The following is a 14,855-nucleotide window of genomic DNA, read 5'->3' as shown; positions in this document are numbered from 1 at the left end:
TTCATGAATAAAAATTGACAAGATCGGGACAAGAACTTCTAACCCCTAGGCCTCAGACAACTCAGCTGTTGCTTGAAAAGTTAACTTCAAGACCATCTTGGGTTGCAGGAAGTACCTGGTACAGCTTCCTGAATTTTATACATTCTCTGTATATTTTCGTTTCCTCTGCAGTGTATCAGGATTACTCCTGCAGAAATGTCAGTTATATTTAGCCTGAAGTTGCATTCTTCCCAAAGATGCTTCACAAAGTTAGTCACTCCATCCCCTTCCATTCTCTCTCTTCTGATTTCCGTTAAGTTATGGGTAGCAGCTCATTACAACTTTAGCTTTGGCCTTGGAACAGCTGTTCTCACCATTTGGGGAAACTCATTTTCTTGTCTAGCTGTACAACGTTGTGGAAGAATTTACCGCAGATTGGTCTGTGGTTGTATGGATTAGAGCCTGGATCAAAGAGCTGCTCTGGCCAGCTACGTTCACAGAAGAAAACTAGAGCCAAATGGCTACAATTGCAGCAAGAAACTGAATGGGAGATGAGCAAGGTTTTGGGCAGAACCTCCATTATTTAAACCCTCTCCTTCCCATCCTCTCCCCCCAGCCTGCCCCTTGCGTGTTCCCTCCCACCAAGACCCATGGGATGTACCCACAGGTAGTTGTCCAAGCTTTACTCTTATCCCTCAGGGAAGCTTCCCAAAGCAAGACACAAATATCAAACCTGGTTGAGTTGGCTTAAATGGTTATGTTTTTTGTAAGGAAGTCCTTTGTCATGCTCTCATTGTGGCAGAGGACAGTAACCTCACACTAAGAGAAAAATTGTAGATCAGTTGTTATGACGAACATTTTCATCATTCACGTAATTTTGTTTTCCAAGAATGTTTTTCTAGTTTAAGTGCCCTGTCGTGTCCTTAATGTATAAATTATTCATTGATGATAAATGTAAAAGCTATCATTGCAGTTGATTATTTTCCCATTTTTTGTGGACACTGACTGTCACCAAACACTGCTTGATACCGGGGAAATGCATGGTTCATGGACTAGGAATAGTTGCTCTCCCACTCTTCCTTCACCCCCAATTTTTCTTCCCCTCTGTCCTTTCTGGCTGAAATGAATGTAATACTGCAGCCACCAACAGAAAAATCTCTCTTTGCAATGGGCAAGATGGTGATGGTTAAGATGTATTTGATTTGGGTCTGTTTACATCAGATTTAATTATCGTATTGCTCTCGAATAGAAAAATCTTATTAATCTTACCACAGGTTGGTTTCTCTCTAATGCTTTACCTGTATGTATGTTTCAATTCTTCGTAGCTGAAGATGTCCAGGCACCTTTGGGAATAGAAGCATAGGTTCATTTAGTACTTAGAGACACTTAGGGGAAACCCACCCCGAATAACTTGTTATGATTTGGGTGTCTAAGGCTTTTAGCCCACGTATGGAATGAAGCCACTCTGTCACTCCATTCCAACATCAACTGCCAGTATTTGGAAATGTGGAATTATATAACAGCACTTGGCTAAAAATACCAGAAACAGTTTTGAACCTGTTCCCTTGGAGTGATAAGGGTTTTACTGATTCTGAGCTGGAGGTGCTATTGCAGAAAAATGGGGTGTCAAATTGAGATTGGACCAAAGAATACAAATTACTGGACAGCTGGCCAGTTGTCAGGAGCCTGGACAAAATTACTCCCAGGCCTCTTCTGAATTTTCTGAATAAGATGACAAGTCAGATTAAAGCTCAAGGACTTTCTCAATATATATGTTTAATATTGTAGGACTTGGAAATTGGGAGTAGATTTCTAATTGCAGTTCTGTTGGGGGCATGTGAGAATCAGGTCTTATGGGGGTGAAAAATCTAATATGACAACACTGCCTGTCCACTTGATTTTGGTGGGAACCTGGACTTTGGACTCCCTCCCCCCAGCACAATCTGGTTGTATTAAAAAACTTACTTCCTTTGTGTCTTTCAGGGAATACCTTGGGAAGCAGTTGCAGTCTGAGCAACCCCAGACAGCCACTGCCCGAAGCTGAATTGGAAAATCCTTTCGCTGAATCTGAGGCTCTTCCTCCAGTGGCCCAGTAGGAGGGACGAGCTGGATAACTAGTTGAAAGATTAAATCATTTTATTTGTAACTTTGGTCTTCTACTGTGGAAGCTCTTTTTTCTCCCCCTAGTTTTCTTCCAATGCTACTGTAATGAAACTCAGTGTACGTTAAGCTCTATCATTTGAATAATTTAAAATCGCACTTCCTAGAGCTAAAACAAATATGGCTGTTACAGGTACTGTCTTTGTTTTCTGTATTTATTGTTGTCTTGAGATTGATTATTATTAAAGGATATTCATTCCAGACCATTCATGTCTGAACTTTTTCATCTTTACTGTCTACTGAACTTGGGATTTATCTGAAGGAAAGAGTGAACAGTTGCTCCTTTTGGAAGAATTATGCTGAAAACATTTTCACGAGGAAGTTTTGGTAAGTCAGAACTATCATTTGATCATTCAAGGTATTTTCCAACATGCACAAATAAAAATAAAAAATTTTGGAACACTAATAGAGCTATCTTTTTTTTTTTTGGTCATCTTCTCCAAGTTCAAAAATTGACCAGGAATCACAGCCACCAAGTGTTGGGAAAAAGAAAAGTTACCTTTGTTTCTGAATGTCTTTTTGTCCATATCTTTGAGACATCAAGGGGAGAGGAGAAATGTAGAAATTCTTCATTTTTTTCTCCCCCAGTTCCAAGTCAGCTCGGTTATTGAGTTCTTCATGCATGTTTGATTGACTTTAATTCTGTAGTTGAGTCTTAGGCATAAACAGCCTCTCAGGTCCGCGGTCGGCATTGTGCTTCGCACCTTGCAACACCCAGTGAGCTCTGGGACCGATCCTCCGCCGCCTTTTCCCACGGAGACTCCCATCATCCTTAAATAAGTTTGCAACTTTGACCCTCCAATAAATCTAATTCTCCCTCTTCTGTCCCCAAGGAAAAGCGAGTAGAGTAATTGTCCTGAAAGCCACCTGGACCCACCTTGGATATTCTATGTGATCAGGAAATATTTCCTCTATTTCAGCTACTGAAGAAAAACGTGCAGTTTTGGAAGCATAAAGTAAGCGAGACTCCACAGGTGCCCAGGACTGGGTGCCTTGGAAACAAACTTTGGCATCTATTTTGTAATCCCAGCACAGAAGAACATGTCCACTAATTCTGATGTATTGTACTCTCCCAATCGCTTAGTACAGTGCTCTGCACGTAGTAAGCACTCAATAAATATCATTGATTGGATCTAGCAAAACATATTATGTGAGTTTGTTCTTGTGACCTGAACCAAATATTCCCTCCGCTCAACCTCAAGTTTTGAGTATCTGTTGGAAGCTTTAAATTAATCATTCTCCAAAAAATATAAGTTAGTACACCTTCTGTAATGGCTGTAAATAAGCTGATCGTACTAGTCGTTTATATGCCTGATAGTGAATCCACTCTTTCTTTCCAGGTACAGTTTCGAAGAATGATTTTGTGTTTGTGGCTCCTAGCCAAATAGCCAGGTACCGTTTCAAAGAATGATCTTGTCCTTATGACCCCTAGCCAAATGGCAACTTGTTTTGAGGTTCTGTTAATTTGTAAAAGGTTGAAATAGCTTAAATGTATTGTGAATATCATCACTTTAAATTTCAGGGTCTTTGGGCAATGGCTAAGGAAAATCAGTTGTGTAGAGCCAGAGTCCAAGAAACAGTCTTCCCCTACTTTGATGATGTGTAAGCTTGTCTCTAGACCGTAAATTAGCCTATACTGTAATCTCGTCTCTAGACTGTAACTCCTTGTGGGCAGGGAATGTGTCTGTCTACTGTTGTAATGTACTCTCCCAAGCACTTAGTACAGTGTTCTGCACACAGTAAGCACGCAATCAACATAATAGCTGCCCTCAATATAGAGAGGAGGGGCCGGGCCACTGACAAACTCAGTATCTTAGAGAAGCAGCGTGGCTCAGTGGAAAAGAGCACGGGCTTTGGAGTCAGAGGTCATGGGTTCAAATCCCGGCTCCGCCAATTGACAGCTGTGTGCCTTTGGGCAACTCACTTAACTTCTCTGTGCCTCAGTTACCTCATCGTAAAATGGAGGGCTGTGAGCCCTCCGTGGGACAACCTGATCGCCTTGTAACCTCCCCAGCGCTTAGAACAGTGCTTTGCACATAGTAAGCACTGAATAAATGCCATTATTATTATTATCTTTCCAGGAATCACAATCCAGGACCACAGCCAGGACTTGCATCCTGTTCCTATCAATGTCTCTCCCTTACTAAATGGCATTTTCTAACTCAGTGCCCTCTCATCCCTAAATTGTTTGGCAAAATAACCATATTTGAGGGTCAGACTTCCAGGATTATTATTCATAATATCTCGTGGTGCCTGCTGACATATCGTCAAAAAATCAAACTGACCTGACTTCAACAAGAACATTTGTTGAAGTTCTATCATCAGAAGTTTCAGTTGGGACAGGTATGACCCAGTCCCGGCTTTACAAATGGACAGACTAACATCCTTCAGTCAATCAATAGTATTTGGTTGTTGTTTGCAGAGCACTGTACTGAGTGGCTGGGAGAATACAACAGATTCTGTAAAAATGGGGATTAAGACTGTGAGCCCCCCGTGGGACAACCTGGTCACCTTGTAACCTCCCCAGCGCTTAGAACGGTGCTTTGCACATAGTAAGCGCTTAATAAGTGCCCGTTATTAATTAATTAACAGAGGTAGTAGGCAGGATCCATGCACTCAAGGGGCATACAGTCTAGTGGGGAGAGACACTAAAATAAATGACGGGGAAGCAAGAGAGTTTAAAGATCAATTTATCAACGGGATTTATTGAACTCTGTGTGCAGAACACTGTGCTAAGCACTTGGGAGAGTACGATACAATAGATTGGGTAGACACGATCTCTACCCACAGGGAGCTTACCATTTACAGGGGAAGACAGATTTTAAAATCAATTAGGGGAAATAGTAGAATATATATATGATGTGGGACTGGAGTAAGTGTCAGCGTGATTATGGGTAGGGAAGATCTGTAAATAATTGCCATGGGTGTGGAAGGTTAGGAGAGTGAATGTCCAAGTGTAGACATTAGCTCAGTTCCTTCTCTCTGAATCCACACACAAGTGGATGACTTTTGATAGGAGGGGATTGGTCTCTTTGATTAGAGATGTTGATGGGGATAGAGTCTATCTCTTCCCTGATAGTGAGGCTACTCAGTTTCCCTCGGGGAGGGGATGAGGGAAGAGAATCAGTCAATTGATGGTAATTATTGGATCTTTAAAGCATGTGCAGCACATTACTAGGCACTTAGGAAAGTGCAATAGAGTTAATAGAGTCCCTCTCCTCACAGAGTTTACAGTCTAACAGAGAAGGACACTGAAGTACACTATAGATAGGAGGAAGTAACAGTGTATAAGATGTGGATGAATGTTATGAGGTGGGTAGTCATGATAATTATAATGGTAATACTAAGCACTTACTATGTGCTCGGCACCGTACTAAGTGCTGGATCGATACAAAGGAATTGTGTTAGACACAGTTCCTGTCACACATGGAGCTCAGTCTTAATCCCTATTCGACAGGTGAAGTAACTGAGGCACAAAGCTATGAAGGGACTTGCCCAAAGCCACACGGAAGGTAAGTGGCAGAGCTGGGATTAAAACCGAGGCCCATGCTCTATCCATTAGGCCGGACTGCTTCTCTTAAGTGCTTAGGTGGCACAAAAGTGCTGATGTTTGCAATGGGTATTATCACGTGGGGAGGTTTAGAAATCAGGGGAGGCATCCTGGAAGACGACATATGACTTGAGAAGGGCTGTCAAGGTTAGTAGAACTGGTAGGGTAAGGAGAGCGAAACAGGCCCAGAGAAGGGTGTGAGCCAGGGGTCCGAAGAAACAAGGACAGGAATGAGGCAGTGAGTTGGTTAGCTTGAGAGGAATAAGGAGAATAAACTGGAGTGCAGTGAGAGGAGTGGATAAGTAGGAGGGAGAGAGACGACTGATGGCTTGAAAGCCAGTGGCTAGGAGTTTCAGCTTGATGCAGTAAGGATTGGCGACCACTGCAAGTTTTTAAGGTGGGAAGAGGTATGTGCAAAACCAAGTTTTAAAACGCCGAGCCAGGCAGCATGGTGAAGTATGGACTGGAGAGGGGAGAGACTGATGTGGGAATCATGCCAGGATACGACAAATGCCTGGGCCAGCAAATGGCTATTTGCATGGAGAGAAAGGAGTGGATCCCGCAAAGGTGGAGGAAAGATTGGTAGGATTTGGCGACCGACTGAAAGAGAGGGAGAAACAATGGTTAACACAATATAAATAGTGTTCCTCTATCTCTGGTTTAGTTCCCGTCGGTGAGACTTGGCTGCAGTTGGTCTCTGGGTTTTACATCTCATGGCCTGAGTTTGAACCACAGCTCCTAGGTGAGAAAGGAGACACCACTGTGGGGCAAGCTCCCTTCTCCCAGGATCCCAGCAAGCTGAGACACAGAGAAGTTAACTGTTTTGTGCAAGGTTACATGGCAGTCAAGTGGCACACTAGGTTTGGGATCCAGATCCTCAGACATAGGGACCCGTGCTCTTTCCAGGAGGGCATCCTACTCCCTTCTGTCCCTGCTTTAGGCTTATTCTGTGTCCTTTGCGGAGTTTAGTGTATTGATGGGTTTACAGTCATTGATTGGATCTTATGGTGCTAAACATTGGGACATCCTCATCAATGGTATTTATTAAGCACTTCTTATGTACAGATCACTGTACTAAGTGCTTGGGAGAGTACAGCAGAGTTGGCAGAAACGCTCCCTGTCCACAACGAGCCTATAAAAACTGGTCTCCCACCTAAAATGGGGAGTTCATTTTCCCAGGATGAACTTTGGATCAAGTAGCTCTCTTATCAACAAAATGTCTAATTTGTGAAAAACAACAACTGCCCTTTCCCTTTCTGTTTAGCCACATTAAAATAATTAGAGTTTTTGTACAGTTACGATCATTATATGAAGTCATGATAATAATAATAATGGCATTTGTTAAGCGCTTACTATGTGCAAAGCACGGTTCTAAGTGCTGGAATCTGAACACTTCATGTCAAATTTTTTTAAAGCATCTACAGATATAACTTTCTGTGGTGAACTTGATTTCTTTTGAGATTGTTTTAAATTCCTTCCGTTCCCATTACATTGTCTTTGGAAACAAAATGAGAACATTTTGGAATAAGTTTTGAATCCATTCAAAGTGAGTAGGTGTGAAAATTACTTCCCCAGATTTAGCATTAAAACTTTCTGAATAAAAAAAAAAATTGGAATGCAGAGGTTGCACAGTGGACTTTGTGGAGATTAGGAGCCCATATGCTTAAGGATAGAAAAAAAACCCCAAAAAACATAGACCACGATTGGACATAGCATGGAGAGAGGGGAATGTGTACAGGAGGAGAAAGGGAATATTAAAATCAAATTGAATCATTGATTTGTTCTTTATATGCAAATTATATTTAACAAGAGTCAGATGAAATTGAGTGTAATGATCCCAGCGCTTGCCATTTAGGGAGCTATTGGAGCTGTGAGAAGGGGTTGGAGAGTGTGTACATTTATTTCACCAGTCAATGGACATGCCAGCATGAACTCATTGTGCTGCAGAAAGCAGGGTAGCTACGAAGAAAGATTCTCCCACCTCTACCCACCACCTAAACCCATGCTTGGTACCCCTGGTTTTCATCCAGAAAGGAGAAGATTGTTTTGTCACTTCCACCCCTATTGTTCATGTGTTGTGAACACAGCTAAGGCCAGGGTTTTATTAATGCACGTTTTCATGCTTTTAATCCATGTCCAATCAAGGCAAGATGCTGTCTGCCATTTCACAATGATCACTGAGCAGCAGTTAGAAGACAAAGACTCGATCTCAATGGCCCTTTGTTGATATATTGATTTCCCTGCCATTGTCAGACTTCTGGCTCACCAGATGTTTCAAAGGTTTGAATTGAAGAGGAAATGAGGAGTTGAATAATTTTGACTCTGATCTGTCTGGATGGATAAAGTCAGGGATGCTTCACCCCAAGTCCCTTTATAGAGCTGGGCCTTCAATCCCAAATGAACCCTATCCGTCAACACCCCTTCCTTCACTTGTCTTCTCAGACTCCTTCTTTCCAGGGAATCCCAACCCCTATCAGCTGACTTCCTCCTTCCCAAGAACCAGGCGGCGATCCTTAAGTTTGTTGTAATTCTTGGCTTTGGAAGATTATGATCACCAGCAGGACCCCAGCAGGACAAGCCCTCCTAAAATCCCACCTCCAGTGAACCTTCCCCAACTAATTCCCCTCAGCGTTACTCCTATCAATTCACCAGCCACCCTTCACTCTTCCGAGTTTATACCCATACTCAGCATCTGTGCAAATTCAATTATCCATTTGAATATTTTCTCTTGGAATGGTTGTTTTTCCTAATGCTTCTATTATAATTTGAGGGTGTATTCCCTCTTCTACAAAATCTGAAACCTCCAGAAGGGTGCCATGCTACTTCCTGCAGTTTGGCAGTCCAGTGTCTCACAATCCCTTCATGCCTAGATTCCAGATGCTTGGAGATTAAATCCCCTCTCCCGTCTTCTCTGCTTTGGGTGACAATTTGAACTCTGCCTTTCAGCAGGAAGCCTGCCAATAGGTGAGCGGTTGAGCCACATCTGTGAATGCAACCTTGTAAGAACAAAAAAGCTCTTTTACTGGCGGTGCCCTGCAGTGAAATGAATAAGTGAAATCAGCATTCTACTCTGTGTCAGGTAGACCGATAGTCCATTGCCTAGTATTTATTGCTGAATCGTACTTTCTAAGCTCTTAGTACAGTGCTCTGCACACTAAGTGCTCAAGAAATATGATTGAATGTATTTATTGAGTAATCAGAGTGGTGTACCCTGCTGTAGACTCTCCCACCTCCAGTCCCTTGCTCATACTGTTCCTCCTGGCCTAGGCACTCTCTTCCCTCTTCTCCAAACCCACTGGACTTCAGTTGCCCCATCATCCCCATCTTCAAAGCCCTCCTAAAATCCCACCTCCAGTGAACCTTCCCCAACTATTTCCCCTCAGCGTTACTCCTATCAATTCAACAGCCACCCTTCACTCTTCCGAGTTTATGCCCATCCTCAGCATCTGTGCAAATTCAATTATCCATTCGAATATTTTCTCTTGGAATGGTTGTTTTTCCTACTGCTTCTATTATTTTCAAATATTTTGAATGTCTGTCTCCCCCATGAAAATGTAAGCTCCCTACGGGTAGTCAATCAATCAATTAATTGTATTTATTGAGCGCTTACTGTGTGCAGAGCACTGTACTAAGCGCTTGGGAAGTACAAGTTGGCAACATATAGAGACGGTCCCTACCCAACAGTGGGCTTACAGTCTAGTCATGTGTCTGTTGCCTCTGTAGCACTGTCCCGAGCACCTAGAACAGTGTCGTAGCCAGGAGGTGCTCAGTACAGGTCCTCATGGGAAGAGGAGGAGAGCCAGGCCTTCACCCATTAACGGTCCTGTAGGGCCGACAAGATAAACACCCGCTCGACAGATGAAGGTACGAATATTTACTGCATCATCAAGGGTTGATGGAGAAGAGAGGCTCATGGATGGGGCTGGGTGAGGTCGGAGGGGTGAGGAAATGGACATGGGGCTTAGTAATGAAACAAGCTGAATTAGTTGTCTTTGGGGGAATGGATCAGGATCTATATTTTGCTGATACATTTTTTCCCTTTTGAAATTTTATCTCTGTTTCCTTATTTTATTTTGTTGGTATGTTTGGTTTTGTTCTCTGTCTCCCCCTTTTAGACTGTGAGCCCACTGTTGGGTAGAGACTGTCTCTATATGTTGCCAACTTGTACTTCCCAAGTGCTTAGTACAGTGCTCTGCACACAGTAAGCGCTCAATAAATACGATTGATTGATTGATAAATCCAAGCTTACCTCCTCCAGGTAGCCTTCCCAGACTGAGCCCCTTTTTTCCTCTCCTCCTCCTTATCCCCCCGCCCTACCTCCTTCCCCTCCCCACAGCACTTTATATATATCTATTTGTACAGATTTATTACTCTATTTTACTTGTACATATTTACTATTCTATTTATTTTGTTAATGATGTGCAAATAGCTTTAATTCTATTTGCTCTGATGATTTTGACACCTGTCTCCGTGTTTTGTTTTGTTGTCTGTCTCCCCCTTCTATACTGTGAGCCCGTTGTTGGGGAGGGACTGTCTCTATATGTTGCCGACTTGTATTTCCCAAGTGCTTAGTACAGTGCACTGCACACAGTAAGGGCTCAATAAATACGATTGAATGAATGAATGAATGATGCCAAAACAACTGGGATTTGATTTCTACTTTGTCAACAGTGTGAGAAAAGTGATGTTGGGAATGGTAGCGGTTCTAATCATCTTGGGGGAGGTGCGTGTGCCTTGATTTCCAAAACCCAGCACAACTCGGAACATAGAACAATTTCTCTTTTAATAATGATGGCATTTATTAAGCGCTTACTATGTGCAAAGCACTGTTCTAAGCGCTAGGGGAGGTTACAAGGTGATCAGGTTGTCCCACAGGGGGCTCACAATCTTAATCCCCATTTTACAGATGAGGTAACTGAGGCCCAGAGAAGTTAAGTGACTTGCCCAGAGTCACACAGCGGACAAGTGGCGGAGCTGGGATTTGAACCCATGACCTCCGACTCTAAAGCCCGTTGCCCTTTCCACTGAGCCACGCTGCTTTTGAAATCAGACTCCAAAAGCCCCCCCGAAATCAAAGGTGGACTCAGAATATTACCAGCCATTAATTTTGTTTCTTTCCTACTGGATCATCTGTGTATTCATTAAACTGATATAATTTGCATTTTAAAACAACATCCTTTCTTCAGCCTGCTTTTCCCAGGCATCGTCCACACCGCGCATTCATCCTGAGGAAACCTAGCTCTAATCACTTTCTTTTGTCCCTGTGTGCACCTCTGGGGGTTGTGTAGAGGTGGAAAGAACTAGGGATTTGAGTTGAAACTCTTAACAGTTTCCGTGCGCTCCCTCTTTTGTAAGCGGCAGATGATAAAGTCTGTGATTCCTATTTGAACTAATGGAGCTAATTCAGGGGGTTGTGTAGAGGTGGAAAGAACGAGGGATTTAAGTAGAAACTCTTAACAGTTTCCTCTTTTGTAAATGGCAGATAACAAGAAATTCTGTGATTCCTATTTGAACTAATGGAGCTAATTCATTCAATCGCATTTATTGAGCACTTACTGTGTGCAAAGCACTGTACTAAGTGCTTAATGATCCCTCTTCCTACTGGTGTTGCTAGGAACTAGTGGTGCCATGACAGCTGCTCCAAAAGGAGGACAGACTTTCTGGGCCAACTGGGTGAAGGGGAGATAATAATAATAATAATGTTGGCATTTATTAAGAGCTTACTATGTGCAAAGCACTGTTCTAAGCGCTGGGGAGGTTACAGGGTGATCAGGTTGTCCCACGGGGCCCTCACAGTCTTTAATCCCCATTTTACAGATGAGATAACTGAGGCCCAGAGAAGTTAAGTGACTTGCCCAAAGTCACACAGCTGACAGTTGGCAGAGCCGGGATTTGAACCCATGACCTCTGACTCCAAAGCCCAGGCTCTTTCCACTGAGCCACGCTGCTTCTCGTGACGATGCTGCTGTGGCACTCTCAGCTACCTCCTATTTGGCAGAGGGGTCAGGAACCCGGTGATTACTCCTGCCTCCATCATCATCAATCGTATTTATTGAGCGCTTACTATGTGCAGAGCACTGTACCAAGCGCTTGGGAAGTACAAATTGGCAACATATAGAGACAGTCCCTACCCAACAGTGGACTCACAGTCTAAAGGAAAACTACTGAGTTGTATAACAACTCCTAGGACCTCCTCTAGCCTATAAACTTACTAAGGGCAGGGAATTCATTCAATCGTATTTATTGATCGCTTACTGTGTGCAGAGCACTGTACTAAGAGCTTGGGAAGGACAAGTTGGCAACATATAGAGACGGCCCCTACCCAACAACGGGCTCACAATCACAGTCTATGTATTCCCTGTGCAGGCCTTGGACACCGTAGGAAAGAGGAGTACGGCAGATCATTTTTTCTTTTCATGATGCAAACAGTTTATGTGGCACAACAATATTCTCTATTCTTTCTCAGTGAAAAGGCCTTAAAAGTGAGAGGTGGTGAAATGAAAAAGAGATTTGTCCAAATGAAGCAAATGTGTCTGTTAGATTGTACTCTCCCACGCTCTTTGTACGGTGCTCTGTCCACAGTATGCACTCAGTAAGTACGATTACCTGACGTGTTTATCTAGTGAGAGGCAACAATCGGGATTGTTTTTGTGACCTCCCCCTGCTATTTTGAATCATAGATTGTATTATTATATCATCAGCTCCTCGAGGGCAAGGACTGCAACCTTCCTTTTATCGTGTGTTCCCAATCACCTAGTCCAGTGCCCTGTGGATAGGTGTTCAGTTAATACTGCCGATGATGGCATGGTTCTACATATCGGTTTCCGTGCATCTGAGATGCTGCTGAATTCACCAGCTGGTACCTTTGTGGTTCTTCTTTTGTGGGACGGAGCCTGTGGAGAGGGTCTGCGCTTGAGTCATCGTCAGGGAATGGACTGGGGAGCTGCATTGGGAGCCGCAGGTTCTCGTGACTTGTTCTCCGTTCGGTGGGTTGTCGATTGGTTGAGGGAGCGACATTTGCCATGGGGCAGAGAAACTTGGTGTGCCCGCCAAAACTGAAGCTAACAAGAGGCAGCGTGGCCTTGTGGTTAGAGCACACAAGAACCTTGGCTCTAATTTCAGCTCTGCTACTTGCCCGCTGTGGGATCTTGGGCAAGACCCTTCTCTGTTACTCAGTTCCCTCAACTATAAAGTGGGGATTAAGACTGTGAACCCAGTGTGAGACATGCCTAACCTGATTAGTTTCTATCTACCCCAGGTATTAGTAGAGTGCCTAATATGTGGACAAAGGAGATTTTTAAAAAGCCACGAGGCGCCTACCATCACCAGACGATCCTACAAAACTCCCAGCTATAGGCTCAATGGTTGAGGAATCTCAAGGCTCATCTGAGCTCACCATACCTATCTGCTCTCTTCTCCTGCTATTGCCCAGTCCTCTGTCTTTGCTCCTTCCAAGCAAACTACTAGCTGTACTTCACTCTTGACCTCTCCTGCCTCGGTTACCTTCAATCAGTCATTTATTGAGTGCTTACTGTATGCAGAGCACTGTACTAAGCGCTTGGGAAGTACAAGTTGGCAACATATAGAGACAGTCCCTACCCAACAGTGGGCTCGATCATGTGGTTCAGATACCTTCCTTCCTCATCCCAGACAGACCTCTATTCAAATCCCACCTCCTCTAATTGGCTTTCCCACGCTAATTTCCCAGCACCACGAGCCCTATCATCCCTTCAATCATGAACTGATTAATATGCCCACTTAGTTTATTTTCAGTTATAAATATTTTCATGTTTCTCCCATAAGTGTGTAAGCTCCATGTGGGGAAGGAATGTGTCATTTCATTATTCTGTACTTCCCAAGCATCTACTACAGTGCTAAGGAAATGCTGCTGCTGCTATTATTCCATAGCTAGGCTCAGACCTGGAAGTTGCTTTGGAACCTTTTTTGAAAGCTTTGTGGTATCGAAACCTTGCAAATAGTGACTTGAAATGTTTTTGTGATTTGGGGGAGGAATTTGAACAGAACATCCCTTGGAGGCTTGTCACTGGATCTTTGGGATCCTGTAGCAGGTGGAGGGCTGGGGGCGGGGGAAAGGGGAGTGTCCTGATTTCTGATTTCTCCATCCTTTTTTTTATGGTATCTGGTAAGCACTCGCTATGTGCCAGGTACTGTACTAAGTGCTGGAGTAGATACAAGCCAATCAATCAATCATATTTATTGAGCGCTTACTGTGTGAAGAGCACTGTACTAAGCACTTGGGAAGTACAAGTTGGCAACATATAGAGACGGTCCCTACCCAACAGTGGGCTCACAGTCTAGAAGAGGGAGACAGAGAACAAAACAGAACATATTAACAAAATAAAATAAATAGGATATGTACAAGTAAAATAAATAGAGTAATAAATACGTACAAATACATACATATATACAGGTGCTGTGGGGAAGGGAAGGAGGTAAGGTGGGGGGATGAGGAGGGGGAGAGGAAGGAGGGGGCTCAGTCTGGGAAGGCCTCCTGGAGGAGGTGAGCTCTCAGTAGGGCCTTGAATCAGGTTGGACACAATCCATGTCCCTCATGGGGCTCGTAGTCTGAAGCCCCATTTTTCAGATGAGGTAACTGAGGCAAAGAGGATTTTAGTGACTTGGCCAGGGTCACAAGGTAGACTGGTGGCAGAGCCATGCTCTTATTCACAAGGCCATGCTACTTCTCTCCTGCTTAAGCGTTAGGCGAGCAGGGACCGACTGGTATTTGGAATGTTGGGATAATAACAATAATAATGATAGTATTTGTTAAGTGCTATGTGCCAAACACTGCTCTAAGCACTAGGGGGGATACAAGGTAATCAGGTTGTCCCACTTGGGGCTCACAGTCTTAATCCCCATTTTACAGATGAGGCAACTGAGGCACAGAGAAGCTAAGTGACTTGCCTAAAGTCACACAGCTGACAAGTGGCGGAGTCGGAATTAGAACCCATGACCTCTGACTCCCAAGCCCATGCTCTTTCCACTGAGCCACACTGCTTTTCTGGTAATGGGATTGTATGTGATGGTAGTGACAGTGTGGCCGGGAAGCAGGTGGGCTCAGAATAGACTGCTGTTTTTTCTGTTGTTGTTTCTTATTTGTTGAATTTGGCCTGTTACTTTTTTTACTCTGGGTCTGCCCTCCTTC

At 43.6% G+C, this 14,855-nt stretch overlaps 1 protein-coding gene across 2 annotated transcripts in view; it reads left to right on the top strand.

Annotated features, from left to right (window-relative positions):
- The window catches only part of ATP6V1H (ATPase H+ transporting V1 subunit H), a 59,552-nt gene extending 57,207 nt beyond the window's left edge, over positions 1-2,345 (top strand). For both annotated transcript variants that reach the window (XM_038766603.1, XM_038766602.1), the window contains one exon: positions 1,963-2,345. In XM_038766603.1, coding sequence (XP_038622531.1) covers positions 1,963-2,023 — 61 coding nt within the window. In that variant the 3' untranslated portion in view covers positions 2,024-2,345. The remainder of the gene's footprint in view (positions 1-1,962) is intronic.
- The last annotated feature ends 12,510 nt before the right edge of the window (positions 2,346-14,855 follow it).

Source organism: Tachyglossus aculeatus, chromosome 25 (assembly GCF_015852505.1).
Source record: "Tachyglossus aculeatus isolate mTacAcu1 chromosome 25, mTacAcu1.pri, whole genome shotgun sequence".
NCBI classification, from domain to species: Eukaryota; Metazoa; Chordata; class Mammalia; order Monotremata; family Tachyglossidae; genus Tachyglossus; species Tachyglossus aculeatus.
This window is presented reverse-complemented; position numbering and strand designations above follow the sequence as displayed.